This window comes from Choloepus didactylus, chromosome 13 (genome assembly GCF_015220235.1).
Source record: "Choloepus didactylus isolate mChoDid1 chromosome 13, mChoDid1.pri, whole genome shotgun sequence".
Taxonomy (NCBI): domain Eukaryota; kingdom Metazoa; phylum Chordata; class Mammalia; order Pilosa; family Megalonychidae; genus Choloepus; species Choloepus didactylus.
Genome location: NC_051319.1, coordinates 94,409,098 through 94,424,668, shown reverse-complemented (window position 1 = coordinate 94,424,668; position 15,571 = coordinate 94,409,098). Strand labels below are relative to the sequence as shown.

General features: G+C 40.6%; 1 protein-coding gene across 4 annotated transcripts in view; it reads left to right on the top strand.

Annotated features, from left to right (window-relative positions):
* Positions 1 to 15,571, top strand: part of PDE6A (phosphodiesterase 6A) — a 96,340-nt gene that overhangs the window by 69,548 nt on the left and 11,221 nt on the right. For all 4 annotated transcript variants that reach the window (XM_037801835.1, XM_037801837.1, XM_037801836.1 and 1 more), the window contains one exon: positions 15,501 to 15,564. In XM_037801835.1, the coding sequence (XP_037657763.1) occupies positions 15,501 to 15,564 (64 nt within the window). The remainder of the gene's footprint in view (positions 1 to 15,500; positions 15,565 to 15,571) is intronic.

Sequence of the window (15,571 nt, the reverse complement as noted above, 5' to 3'; positions counted from 1 at the left end):
CTGTATGAAAAAAAAGTTAAAAAGAAAACAAACATACAATAAAAGAACATTTCAAAGAGACCATAACAAGGGAGTAAGAAAAAGACAACTAACCTAAGATAACTGCTTAACTTCCAACATGTTCCTACTTTACCCCAAGAAAGTTACCTAATATAGCAACATTTCTGTGAACTTGCTCCTACTATATCCATCAGAAATTAACAAACCATAGTCATTCCTGGGCATCCCCAGAACGTTAAATAGCTTATCTGTTCTTCTTGGATTATTGTTCCCCCTTCCTTAATTGCTCTCTATTGCTAGTTCCCCTACATTCTACATTATAAGCCATTTGTTTTACATTTTTCAAAGTTCACATTAGTGGTAGCATATAATATTTCTCTTTTTGTGCCTGGCTTATTTCGCTTAGCATTATGTCCTCAAGGTTCATCCATGTTGTCATATGTTTCACGAGATCGTTCCTTCTTACTGCTGCGTAGTATTCCATCGTGTGTATATACCACATTTTATTTATCCACTCATCTGTTGAAGGACATTTGGGGTGTTTCCATCCCTTGGCAACTGTGAATAATGCTGCTATGAACATTGGCGTGCAGATATCTGTTCGTGTCACTGCTTTCCGATCTTCCGGGTATATACCGAGAAGTGCAATCGCTGGATCGAATGGTAACTCTATATCTAGTTTTCTAAGGAACTGCCACACTGACTTCCAGAGTGGCTGAACCATTATACAGTCCCACCAACAGTGAATAAGAGTTCCAATTTCTCCACATCCCCTCCAGCATTTGTAGTTTCCTGTTTGTTTAATGGCAGCCATTCTAACCGGTGTTAGATGGTATCTCATTGTGGTCTTAACTTGCATCTCTCTAATAGTTAGTGAAGCTGAACATTTTTTCATGTGTTTCTTGGCCATTTGTATTTCCTCTTCAGAGAACTGTCTTTTCATATCTTTTGCCCATTTTATAATTGGGCCGACTGTACTGTTGTCATTGAGTTGTAGGATTTCTTTATATATGCAAGATATCAGTCTTTTGTCAGATACATGGTTTCCAAAAATTTTTTCCCATTGAGTTGGCTGCCTCTTTACCTTTTTGAGAAATTCCTTTGAGGTGCAGAAACTTCTAAGCTTGAGGAGTTCCCATTTATCTATTTTCTCTTTTGTTGCTTGTGCTTTGGGTGTAAAGTCTAGGAAGTGGCCGCCTAATACAAGGTCTTGAAGATGTTTTCCTACATTATCTTCTAGGAGTTTTATGGTACTTTCTTTTATATTGAGATCTTTGGTCCATTTTGAGTTAATTTTTGTGTAGGGGGTGAGGTAGGGGTCCTCTTTCATTCTTTTGGATATGGATATCCAACTCTCCCAGCCCCATTTGTTGAAAAGACCATTATGACTCAGTTCAGTGACTTTGGGGGCCTTATCAAAGATCAGTCAGCCATAGATCTGAGGGTCGGTCTCCGAATTCTCAATTCGATTCCATTGATCTGTATGTCTATCTTTGTGCCAGTACCATGCTGTTTTGGCAACTGTGGCTTTATAATAAGCTTCAAAGTCAGGGAGTGTAAGTCCTCCCACTTCGTTTTTCTTTTTTAGAGTGTCTTTAGCAATTCGAGGCATCTTCCCTTTCCAAATAAATTTGATAACTAGCTTTTCCAAGTCTGCAAAGTAGGTTGTTGGAATTTTGATTGGGATTGCATTGAATCTGTAGATGAGTTTGGGTAGAATTGACATCTTAATGACATTTAGTCTTCCTATCCATGAACATGGAATATTTTTCCATCTTTTAAGGTCCCCTTCTATTTCTTTTAGTAGAGTTATGTAGTTTTCTTTGAATAGGTCTTTTACATCTTTGGTTAAGTTTATTCCTAGGTACTTGATTTTTTTAGTTGCTATTGAAAATGGTATCTTTTTCTTGAGTGTCTCTTCAGTTTGTTCATTTCTAGCATATAGAAACATCACTGACTTATGTGCATTAACCTTGTATCCCGCTACTTTGCTAAATTTGTTTATTAGCTCTAGTAGCTGTATCGTCGATTTCTCAGGGTTTTCTAGATATAAGATCATATCATCTGCAAACAATGACAATTTTACTTCATCTTTTCCAATTTGGATGCCTTTTATTTCTTTGTCTTGCCGGATTGCCCTGGCTAGCACTTCCAGCACAATGTTGAATAACAGTGGTGATAGCGGGCATCCTTGTCTTGTTCCTGATCTTAGAGGGAAGGCTTTCAGTCTCTCTCCATTGAGTACTATGCTGGCTGTGGGTTTTTCATATATGCTCTTTATCATGTTGAGGAAGTTTCCTTCAATTCCTACCTTTTGAAGTGTTTTTATCAAAAAGGGATGTTGGATTTTGTCAAATGCTTTTTCAGCATCTATTGAGATGATCAATTGATTTTTCCCTTTTGACTTGTTAATGTGTTGTAATACATTGATTGATTTTCTTATGTTGAACCATCCTTGCATGCCTGGAATAAACCCTACTTGGTCATGGTGTATGATTTTTTTAATGTGTCTTTGGATTCGATTTGCAAGTATTTTGTTGAGGATTTTTGCATCTATATTCATTAGGGAGATTGGCCGGTAGTTTTCCTTTTTTGTAGCATCTTTGCCTGGTTTTGGGATTAGATTGATGTTAGCTTCATAAAATGAGTTAGGTAGTGTTCCATTTTCTTCAATGTTTTGAAAGAGTTTGAGTAAGATTGGTGTCAGTTCTTTCTGGAAAGTTTGGTAGAATTCCCCTGTGAAGCCATCTGGCCCTGGGCATTTATTTGTGGGAAGATTTTTGATGACTGATTGGATCTCTTTGCTTGTGATGGGTTGGTTGAGGTCTTCTATTTCTTCTCTGGTCAGTCTAGGTTGTTCATATGTTTCCAGGAAATTGTCCATTCCCTCTACATTATCCAGTTTGTTGCCATACAGTTGTTCATAGTATCCTCTTATAATTTTTTTAATTTCTTCAGGATCTGCAGTTATGTCACCTTTTTCATTCATTATTTTGTTTATATGGGTCTTCTGTCTTTTTGATTTTGTCAGTCTAGCTAGGGGCTTGTCAATCTTGTTGATCTTCTCAAAGAACCAACTTTTGGTGATATTTATCCTCTCTATTGTTTTTTTGTTCTCTATGTCATTTATTTCTGCTTTAATCCTTGTTATTTCTTTTCTTGTACTTGGTTTAGGATTGGTTTGCTGTTCATTTTCTAGCTTCTTCAGTTGATCCATTAGTTCTTTGATTTTGGCTCTTTCTTCCTTTTTAATATATGCGTTTAGTGCTATAAATTTCCCCCTTAGCACTGCTTTTGCTGCATCCCATAGGTTTTGGTATGTTGTGTTCTCATTTTCATTCGTCTCTATATATTTAGCAATTTCTCTTGCTATTTCTTCTTTAACCCACTGATTGTTTAGGAGTGTGTTGTTTAACCTCCAGGTATTTGTGAATTTTCTAAGTCTCTGATGGTTATTGACTTCTAATTGTATTCCATTGTGGTCAGAGAATGTGCTTTGAATAATTTCAATCTTTTTAAATTTATTGAGGCTTGTTTTATGTCCCAGCATATGATCTATTCTGGAGAAAGTTCGATGAGCACTAGAAAAGTATGTGCATCCTGGTGATTTGGGATGTAATGTCCTGTATATGTCTGTTAAATCTAATTCATTTATCAGATTGTTTAGGTTTTCAATTTCCTTACTGGTCTTCTGTCTGGTTGATCTATCTATAGGAGAGAGTGATGTGTTGAAGTCTCCCACAATTATTGTGGAAACATCAATTGCTTCCTTTAGTTTTGCCAGTGTTTCTCTCATGTATTTTGTGGCACCTTGATTGGGTGCATAGACATTTACGATTGTTATTTCTTCTTGCTGAATTACCCCTTTTATTAGTACGTAGTGGCCTTCTTTGTCTCTCAAAACATCCCTGCATTTGAAGTCTATTTTATCTGAGATTAATATTGCTACACCTGCTTTCTTTTGGCTGTAGCTTGCATGAAATATTTTTTTCCACCCTTTCACTTTCAGTTTCTTGTGTCCCTGTGTCTAAGATGAGTCTCTTGTATGCAACATATTGATGGTTCATTTTTTTTGATCCATTCTGCGAATCTATATCTTTTAATTGGGGAGTTTAATCCATTTACATTCAACGTTATAACCATGAAGGCATTTCTTGAATCAGCCATCTTATCCTTTGGTTTATGTTTGTCATATTTTTCCCCTCTGTCTATTAATATCCTTTATTGTACCCATACCGAATCTCTTTAGTACTGAACCTTTCTCCAAGTCTCTCTGTCCTTTCTTTGTTTCTCTGTCTGTAGGGCTCCCTTGAGTATCTCCAGTAGGGCAGGTTTCTTGTTAGCAAATTCTCTCAGCATTTGTTTGTCTGTGAAAAATTTAAGCTCTCCCTCAAATTTGAAGGAGAGCTTTGCTGGATAAAGTATTCTTGGCTGGCAATTTTTCTCACTCAGAATTTTAAATATATCGTGCCACTGCCTTCTTGCCTCCATGGTGGCTGCTGAGTAGTCACTACTTAGTCTTATGCTGTTTCCTTTGTATGTGGTGAATTGCTTTTCTCTTGCTGCTTTCAGAACTTGCTCCTTCTCTTCTGTGTTTGATAGTGTGATCAGTATATGTCTCGGAGTGGGTTTATTTGGATTTATTCTATTTGGAGTTCGCTGAGCATTTATGATTTGTGTATTTATGTTGTTTAGAAGATTTGGGAAGTTTTCCCCAACAATTTCTTTGAATACTCTTCCTTGACCTTTACCCTTTTCTTCCCCTTCTGGGACACCAATGAGTCTTATATTTGGACGTTTCATATTATCTATCATATCCCTGAGGTCCATTTCGATTTTTTCAATTTTTTTCCCCATTCTTTCTTTTATGCTTTCATTTTCCATTCTGTCATCTTCCAGGTCACTGATTCGTTGTTCAACTTCCTCTAGTCTTGTACTATGAGTGTCCAGAATCTTTTTAATTTGGTCAACAGTTTCTTTAATTTCCATAAGATCATCCATTTTTTTATTTAGTCTTGCAATGTCTTCTTTATGCTCTTCTAGGGTCTTCTTGATTTCCTTTATCTCCCGTACTATGGTCTCATTGTTCATCTTTAGTTCTTTGAGTAGTTGCTCTAGGTGCTGTGTCTCTTCTGGTCTTTTGATTTGGGTGCTTGGGCTTGGGTTATCCATATCGTCTGGTTTTTTCATATGCTTTATAATTTTCTGTTGTTTTTGGCCTCGTGGCATTTGCTGAACTTGATAGGGTTCTTTTAGGATTTGTAGAGCAATTGAAGTCCTTATCTCTGATTTATCAGATCTACAGCTTCGTGGAGTACACTTTCTCTAACTAACCAGCAGGTGGCGTCCACGAGCCACCTGTTCTCCACAAGCCAGTTCTCCCCTGCTTAGCCTTTTTGGTGAGTGGGGGAGTGAGTCTTGTGGGGTCCAATTGGTGTACCAAGCTTGCGTGTGTAGTTGGCATTGCCTGCCCTGTATATGGGGCGTGTTTCTGGGCAGTCAGGGGGGGGGGTGGCTCTAACAATCAAATCTCCCTGGTGATCCTAGAGTTTTAAAGCTGCTGCAATAGTCTAATCCTTCAGTTCAGTCCTGCCACAGTTTGTCTCTGCCACTGACCCACAAGTCCTTGGTATTGGCGTATGGCTCCTGAGACTTGCAAGTGGGCCCCTCTTCCAGGCCGTGCACCCCGGGTCCTCTGTTGAGGGATGACTGTGCTATGTCACAGGTGAGTGCCGTCCCCCCAGGGCAGTTCTGGGCTGCTGGGCTGTGTAGGGAGGCTCCCAGTCTGCTGAAATGATGACTGAATGGGGCTTTGTTAATTTACACTGCTCTACCTTCCCAACTCTGGGACAATCAGCTGAGGTTGCAGGGAAGGCTAATGTCCACGCCCAGTTTTGTGGTGTGTGCCTGTTATTTGAAGCACTTCCGTCACACTGGGTTGTCTGGGGCAGCTCTGGGCTATGGGGCTGGCGATGGGCAGGAGTGTTTCCTGTCCACCAGGATGATGGCTGTGAGCGGACACCCCCCTTTTCTTGGGAAGTTGTGGTGTGTAGTGAATTTTCTCAGCCACTGGATTATTGCGTTTTGTCTCAGAGCTCTCCTAGTTCTGCTCTTGACTTGACCTGCCCAAATAGCAAGTCTTTGAAGCTTTCTGTATTGGGCTTCTTAGAGTAATTGTTTTAGAAAAAGAAGAAAGGATTAAAAAACAAACAAACAAACAAACAAACAAACAAAAAAAAACAGGCCCTCCTCAGAGATCTAATGGGTTATTGAAATGCTAAGAGACAAAGCAACCAGGGCCATTAAGGAAAGGTCCACAGGGCAGAGAGATCAGCTTTTCTTCAGGATTTGCATATGCGCCTCAGGGCCCTTCCCCTTTCTATGTTCACCAGAACTCCAAAAATCCTCCGCTTTTATTTTGGAGTTTTTCGTGTTGTTTTTTTTTTCTATGCCTGTCTCCTCTCTGCTGGGCTGGCTACTCTCAGATTCTCTGGTGTCTGGTCTCAGTCTATCTATGGTTGGAGTTTGAATCAGTAGAATGAGTTTCCAATAAGGGCTGCCACTGCAGTTCTCCCTTCTCCTTCCCGGAGCTGACAGCCCCTCCTCCCCCGGGACTGAGCCTGGCAGGGAGGGGCGCGGGTCCCCTGGCCGCAAAAACTTACAGATTTCGCTGATCTCAGCAGTTCCACGTTTTCATGAGTGTTGTATGAAGTATGCCCAAAGTCAGATTGCTCTGTGGTGTCCAGTCCACGCAGTTCCTGGCTTTCTACCTACTTTCCTGGAGGAGTAACTAAAACATACAGCTCACCAGTCTGCCATCTTGCCCCGCCTCCTGTTCTTAATTCTTTATTCATTTAAGGTGATTCCAAGAAAAATACCTCCTTTAGTTTTGGAGGAATTAGGAAGCTGATCCCAAAATTCCTTCGAGAAATAAGTATGCAAGAATAGTCCCCCAATTCTGAAATACACAAATGATATAGGGGACCAGCTAAAGGCAGCTCAGTCTTGGGCATGAGGTGGCAGTCAGGTCAGTGGGACAGACAGAAGGACTGTACATGTGCTAAAGCAGGTTTTATACCAGGAGAGAACAGTGGATTATTCATAAATGGTGTTGGGACAATGGGATGGCCATAAAGTTCGATCCCTACCTCACTCCTTATGCCAAAATAAATTCCAGATGAATCAAGAATTTTAAAAGACAGTGAGAAAACAAGTAAAAAGGGAAAGAGAAAGAAGGGGAAAAAACCATGGGAGAAGCAAAAGAATAAACTCAGTGTCAGCTTTTCTATGCAAGACATAAAATTCAGAAGTCATAAAAATAGATTGATAACTTTGACTACATAAAAACTAGGAATTTCTACACAATAACACATAGCCAAAGGCAAAATGTAAGTGATAAGCTGGGGAGAGAATATTGCAACACTTCTAACAGAAAAAGAGCTTATTTCCTTAGCAAATAAAGCGTTAATACAATTCAAGAAGATCAATCTGATAGAAAAATGGGCAAAGGGAATGAACAGATTTCCCAGAAAAGGGATTACCAATGGGATAAAAACATATGAAAAGACAATGATCTTACTCATGTTAAGAGAAATGCAAAATAAAACTAGAGTGAGATATAAATTTTCACCCCTCATATTGGTAAAGATTAAAACATTTTATAACAAACTTTGTTGGACATGCCGAGGGGAAACAGGCAATCTCACCCTTCGTTGTGAGAATGTAAACATAACAGCCTTTATGGAGGGCAGTTTGGCAATACCTATTAACGTGGTCAGTGCTCATACCTGTTGACCCAGCGACCCCACATCTAGGATTTACCCTCTAGATGTTCTCGCACATGTGCTCCAAGGAGTATGTACAACGTTATTCATTGCATTATTATTTCCAGTTGCAAAAGAAGATTGAAACCAACTTAAATTCCCACCACTAAGGGATCAGGTCAATAAATTATGGTTTCTTCATACAATGGAAAGTCATACAGCCTTTATAAAGAAAGGACGTGGGAGGATTTCCAAGATGTAACATTTAATTAAAAAAAAAAAAATGGGGCAGAACCTCAGTGCTTGTAAAAGTCAACGTCATTAGGCAAGAGGATCTTCAGGCTGAGGCACACATAACCCCCAGGGAACCCTAAGCCTTCCAAGAGTTAGATCAGCATGTTCAGCCTTGAGGGAATCAATGGTCACATCTTCAACATCCCTAATTCTCTTTCTTAATACTCATCTTCCTGGGGAAGCCCGGTATAGGTGAGGCATTGTCTGTTCCCTCACTCTTCTTCCACTTCACAAAATAAAGGCAAACTCTGCCCCTTCTTGAAGAAACCTCTGAGTCATCAAAAAGAGGGACGATTTGAAATACCAGTTTCTTCAAAGCATGGTTTACTCAACACAGAACAACCCCAAGGAAGGGCTGCAGGCCTTTTGTGTCTTATTTTTTGTTTAAAGCATAGAAAGGCGTTGGAAATGGAGGATTTCGTCCTGGGTTGTAGAACAGGAATGAAGGCAGTTTTCATTTAACAGTCTTACCTCTGTAATCAGTAATAAGTACTGAAGGTACTTTTCTCTCTTTCTCTCTTTCTCCTCCCACCCTCCTCCCTCCCTCCCTTCCTCCCTTCCTTCCTACCTGTATCTATCTACTTACCTGTCTACCTAATGATCATCTCTTATCATCTTTCTATCCTCCTGTCTATTTTCTATCTCTCTCCTTCTCTCTCTCCCTCCCCCCTCCTACTTACCTATCCATCCATTTATCTATGTCTACCTGTCTTAGAATTAGAAATAAAAAATACGGTGGGTGTCATTGGATTCATTCTAACATGCTTATTTTAATTGAAAAATAAGCCAGACTCTTTCTGTCAGAAATTACGTGTAATTTAGCTGCTTTAATCGACAGCCAAAGACTGGCTTTTTTATCTGTCCTTTGGCAAACATTTCCATAAAATAAATTAGTGAAATCTGCAGCTCCAAGGTTTTCATGAGAACAGTTAAAATTTGTTATAAGATAAAAACATTTACCAGGAATATAACATTGGAAAGATATATTAAGATTAATAATATTTCAATTTCCCAACCCATTCAGAGTATATTGGGTTAACCAAAGTGCCTCTATAGAAAGTGCTATAGGTATAATTAATAGCCATATGAGAAGTCTTGGCCAAATCTTTATGGCATGCTTCCCAGAAATTGAAAAAGTGATTGATTCTAATGTTTGTTTTCAATGAAATGGAAGGAAAAAAAATCTAATTCAATTGTCAGTGATAGTTCATTCAGAATAATGGTCACAGTGTGATTTCTAAGATTTAACTTGGAAGAATTCAAGGAATTGAGTGACACTGCTATAACAAAACGCCTTCCATTCCCAAGGTTTCTAAGTGCTTACATTACAAAAATGAAAAATGGGCATAAATTAGATGCTGAATCCTATCTCAGTCTAGCAATAAGAAATATTCATTCACTAACCAACTGAAAAAAATAACCCATCCTATCTCATTAAGAGGTGAATTTTCCAAAAATTTTCTTAGAGTATTTAATAATTATTTATAAAAACAGGTACTTGAGTACTGATAAAAATAATAGGTTTATCCAAAAGAAAAACTTTAACACTTGGTGGCTTATGGTCACATAAAAAAATATTTTAATTATATAATTTTAATTAATGTACATATTTGGTTACAGATAAGTATGAAAGAGTGATCTATGAAGGAATTTAAAGCAAACACCCACACCCACACACATATTACATTAGGAAAAAACTCTGTGGGGAAAGTAGAGTAGAAATACAAGTTTCAGGAGAAAGAGGAAGGACATAAAATTCCAGACTCCTAAACAAGAGTTCATTCGTATGTTTTTAAATGGATGAGAGGATGATGGTTGGTACCAAATTCTCTATGCTATTTAGATTCCTTTGTATTTATAGGATGGTGTAACACTTTTAACATTTTAATATTTATAATGTTATGTAAATTAAATCCTTTGCAAATATTTAAACTTATGATGAAAAATTTAAGATGTCAACTTTTTAAGCTGTATGTGGGAAGGTAAGCATTTTTCAAATTATTTTGGCAGGTGTCCAAGGAAAAAGGTTTGCAGACTATTGCTGTGAGGCAGGGTTTCTCAATCTCGGCACCACTGACATTTTAGTCCAAATAATTCTTTGTTGTAGAGGGCTGTCCTGTGCATTGTAAGATGATTAGCAGCATTCCTGGCCTCTACCCACTAAATGCTGGTAGTAACCACCTCCTCCAGTTGTGAAAATCACAATTGTCTGTAGACATTGCTAACTGTCTCCTGGGATGGTGTGGGGATCATCCCTGAGAACCACTGCTGAAAGCAGTCTTGGGGTCCATCCCTGAGGCAAATAGGTGCACACTTCAGGCTGCTTCACATCTGCATAGAGAGTAGCTGTAACTGGCTTGGGCTTTTGTCCAGACAGCCTGGGTTCAGGTCTGGGCTCTCTCACTTGCTGGTGGTGTAACATTGGGCAGATTACTTCCCTGCTCTGTGCCTCAGTTTCCTCATGGCTTCACGAGGAGAATGGGAAGACCTGCCTAATGGATCGTTGTGGGGGCTGAGCTGAGGTGTTTGAAGTGCTGTGCAGTACTGCTCGCGGGAGGTGGTGCTTTGGTTCTCTGGGACTGTTTATGTCTCTGAGCTTCCTCTGGTGGGAAGCCCATGCCTTACTCTGTAAGCCAGTCGACTTTCGCTAGACTCCTACATAGCTATTTCTAAGGTCACCCTGCTTCAGTATGTTTATGTTAGGGTCAAGAAGTTAAACTAACTCTAGAGTGAGGGTGTGACTTCCCATTCCTCATCAAAGCCTTTCTGTCACCACTTAATTCTGGATTTCACTCTTGACAGTCTGATTAACACAAGCTGGAGGATCCTCTAGTACTGGGGTGGTGACGACTGATGCCTGTATTTGTACAGTTCAGGAGCTAAGAATGGTCATTTCATTTTGAAACGGTTGAAAAAAATCAAAAGAAGAATAACGTTTTATGACACATGAAAATCCTAGGAAATTTAAATTCCAGTGGCCTTACATAAAGCTTTATTTAGGCCACAGTATGACTTTCATGGGCCCTGGACACTTATGCCTTCGTGGCTCCTTGTGCCACAAAAAAATATTTAAATTTATATTTTATGACTGTCTTGATATAAAGACAAGTATAATCCAGGCTGAATTCATTATATATATGCTCACTTTTCAATTCTTTTTCCTTCTGGATTTAAATATATTAAAATTAAAACATTTTCATGGGCCCCTAAAAGTATTGTTGGGTGATGGAAAAGTTTTGGTAATGGATGGTGGTGATGGTTGCACAATATTGTGAACATAATTAACAGCACTGAATTATGTATTTGAATGTGATTAAAAGAGGGAAATTTTAGGTTGTATATATGCTTCTACAATAAAATTAAAAAAATAAAATCCATGGGACTGCATGACACAAACAGTGAACCCTAAATTAAACCATGGACTATAGTTAATAGAACAATTATAAAAATGTACTTTCATCAATAGTAACAAATGTACTACACCAAGGCAAGGTATTATTAGAGTAGTATTTGGGAAACTTGTATTTTATGTGTGATTTTTCTATAAACTGACAACTTCTCTAATAAAAAATAATAATAATACTTTTTTTTAAAATTATCATGGGTTCTCAGAACTCTGCCTAATAGATAAGTCAGCCTGCCTTTATGTATTATCCATGGCTGCTTTTGCATCATAATGGCAGAACTGAGTAGTTGTAATAGAAACCATATGGTATGCAAAAGCTAAAATATTTACTGTTTGACCCTTTACAGAAAAAATTTGCCAACTGCTGGTCTAGTGTTTTACAAACGAGGAAAGTGAGGTCCAGAGAGACAAAGAGACTTACCTGGTGTCACACAGGCTTGGGGGGCGTCAAGGCCTGGAACTCATCACCCCACTCCCTCTCCTGCACACCTACAGCCTTCTCAGGCTCCAGGCAGGTGTAATTCCAGGGGGAGTCTGGTTGAGTGTCCTGAGGCCCCTGGGTAGTGGAGGATGGAATGTTTTCAGAGGCCACCGGGGTCAGGAAGGAGTGCCCCTGAGCTTCACAGCTGAGCTGAGGAAGAGCCACTTGCCTTGAGGATGGGTGAGGGGAGTGAGAGCTCAACTTGCTTGGGTCGGCCAAGCTCTACACACCCGGGTGAGCCTGAATGTTTAATGTGATGAAGGTGATGATGACGAAGAGGACAATGTGTGCACTTTAAAAATCAGCTCACAATAACCCTTAGGACTGATGTTTTATATTGAACCATATGAAATGATTGACTTATGACTGTTTTTGACCCACAAAATCAGAATTTCTTAGGATCCAGCCTAATATGGTTATCTCATTTTCAGAAATGACCCGACCGGGGCTCCAACACTTTAAATAAGAAGAGCCGGGATTCCAAAGCCCTGTGTAGAATTTTACACTGTTCTCCCACTGAACTCTATCTCCTCCTCTTGATGATTCTCACCTACCAAGATGATAAGATTCAAATTTCTTAGCATACAAGATCTTCATGACTAAATCTGGCTTGTCTGCATTATAACCACACATCTTTTACTTGCTTCCATCCTGATCCCTTCCTCTTCCACACTTCGCATGTCTAATCTGTCACCAAGTCCTAGTGGGTTTGCTTCATCAATGCTATGTCTATCTGAACACTTCTTTTTGTTGTCACCTCCCCCTCTTGTCTGGGTCTTCCAGTGGCTTCCTCACCGCTTCTGCTCTTGTCCACTTCTCATGAAGCAACCGGTGATCTTTGTAAAATACAAATCTGACCATGCCACCCCTCTGTTCAGACTCTTCAGTGGCTTTTTCTATTTCTCTTAGCACAGAGACCACCCCTTCTCCATGATCCCAGGTTCTGTGTGGTCTAGCCATGCCCGTCTCTTAGGCCTCCTTTTACCTGCTCTCCCAGTTGCTCCCTGAGCTCCTGCCCACCTCCCAGCTCTTTGAATGTTCTAGGCTTCCTTCTACCAGGGCCTTTGCACTTGAGGGTCTCTCTGTCTGAAATGTGTTTCCCTCACTCCCTTTTTCACCAAGGTAAGGTCTATATTTCCTACAGATATCAGCTCAAGGGTCACTTTCTCGAAGAAGCCTTCCCTGAACTCCCAAGCCTACCTAGGACAGTTTCTCTGTCCTAGGTAGGCTTCATGAGAAGGGGACAAGAGCAGAAGCAGTTAGGAAGCCATTGGAAGACCCAGACAAGAGAGGGAGGTGACAACAAAGAGAAGTGTTCAGACAGTTTCTCTGTGAGCTCTCGAGAGTAGGTAACAGGTGGACACAGCCCTTCACAGCGTCTGGCGCACATACAGGTACAAGGCTGGAGAAGTGAATGTTCCCTACTGTCCACCTCCTGGACAGCCATCTGTCCTGTGGCAATCCCGCGTTCTCGCCACTGGGCCTCTGTTCACTATATCCTTTCTTCCTGCCCCTCTTGGAGAGATCCTTTGCATCCCTGTAGACTTTGTTCCACTGCACCTCTCTTATGCCCAAAGGGCTGAGCCAGTTGCTCTCAAGTTTGGATTTCTTTTTTTTTTTTTGCAACCTGTATTTCTTTCTGCCATCCCACTTAGCATATTTTTTTCCCCCTCTCTGTTTTCCTTGAGCAACTGCAAGCCTCTCCCTAATGGCACCTCTGGCCCGGAGCCCATACAGGGAAAGGTGCTGAAGTGAATTTAATGCCTGATGCTTAGGGCCCAAAGGTTTGGTTTGGCTTTTTTTGCCATCCAGGTACTATTCCCACTCATTACACACTCAGTCTTTGTCTATAAAATGCTTAGGTGTGTTTCCCCCAGGTTTGGCTGGGAGTGGCTTTCACATGATCCCTCTAATCAAGGGAAATAAATATCCAGTGCTCTCCTGAAGCCATGCCTGCGGTCTTCAAATGGGGACACTGACGGGGAACAGGGGGCCGGCGACTCTTGAATGCACAATTAAGCATTTATTTGCTTAATCTTTTTGATGTGAGCTTAAAAATGTCTACAACAGTTTGTATTAAGCATGGGTCACATATTTTAAAGTTAATGCAAAGAAATGTATGCATTTCTAAAAGCTTATTTACTTAAGGGATGGTATGAATCCTTGACAGTTTACTTAAAGATTTTATTTAAATGTGTTAATATTTCACAAGTAACTCGTAAACTATGTTGCCAGATACCCCTGATTAATTGTAAAATCATCCAAGTGGCAAGTTAGGCTTCTCTAACTCCTCCCTCTCCTAGCCCCTGCCCACCAAGTCTGGTTGGCCCCCCCTCCAGGCGCCCCCCCCCAGCCCCCGGGCATTGCTGCAAATGAGGCAGCATCTCCCATCCTCTCTCACTCTCTCTCCTTCCTGCTGCATCCTACACCTGCTGCAACTCGCTTTCCTGCAGCCCAGTCTCTGAGGTCATGTTGAGATTCCAAACTTTCAATAGTTCTCCACTGCTGAATGAATACAGAATTTAACACCCGCACCAGCTGGCGCTGAATTACCATCCTAGGTGTTCATTCTGATAAGCTCCCCACCTCTGAAATGCCTTCTCAAATCCCCACTCCCCACACCATCTTGCTCCAACAATTCTTCGTCCCTATTTCCTCCCTTTCTGTCTTGTATTGTACCCGCCCGTCTTACTTTCCTGGTGTGAGGTGCCTTTCAGAGTATATCTTTGGATCCTTTCTTTCTTCCCCAATTCCTTCCACTTACTCCTGTTGCAAGGCCTGCCAGAGTGACGGAGGTAATCTTTACAACCACACATTCTCAAGGGGGTTGATATCACCCCCAAGGGGGCAAAAAGTGGTTCTTGGGGGAGGGGAGAGTGAAAAAAAGTCTTAGATATTAAACAGCCTGGGGTCCTCCAAAGGGTCACAGCACGTAAACAAATAGAGCTGTGGTGTTAACATATCATGGGAGGGCACAATTAGGGAAAAAAAATCTCAACAGGCTCTTTAGGGTGGGATGATGATGAGAACAGTGTTGAGAAATGTTGCTCTATGCTGTACAGGAGAGAAGGGACTCTGAAGATGTGATCAGATTTAAATGAGATTAATGTTCATAAAATGCCTAGAACAGTGCCTGGTACATAATAAAAACCAACACCTGGCATGATAATTGCCAGTATTTGTTGTGCACATACTAGGTCCAGGCACTAAATTAAGATTTTTATATCCATTACCTCATTTAATCCTGTCTCCCACTCTGAGGAAAGTTCCATTACTGTTACAGACAAGGAAACTGAGGCTTAGAGAAGTTGATTTATTTGCCCAATATCAAAACTCTGATAATTGACAAGGGCAGGATTTAATCCTCTGCCTTCAAAGCCAGATCCCCAGATGCAAAGGGGAAGCGAGCCTTCTCACCTTCACACCTACGGAAGTGACTGTAGGTGAGGTCACCTATGAGAGGGGCAGAGAAAGGAGAGAGAGAGAGAGATGGAATTAACCAGTGCTTACAGCCTTTACTGGCTCAGGACTGACGGATGGCTTCCTCTGTACACAGGGCTATGATGATGACTGCCTGTGATCTCTCAGCCATAACCAAACCCTGGGACGTGCAGAGCAAGGTATGGA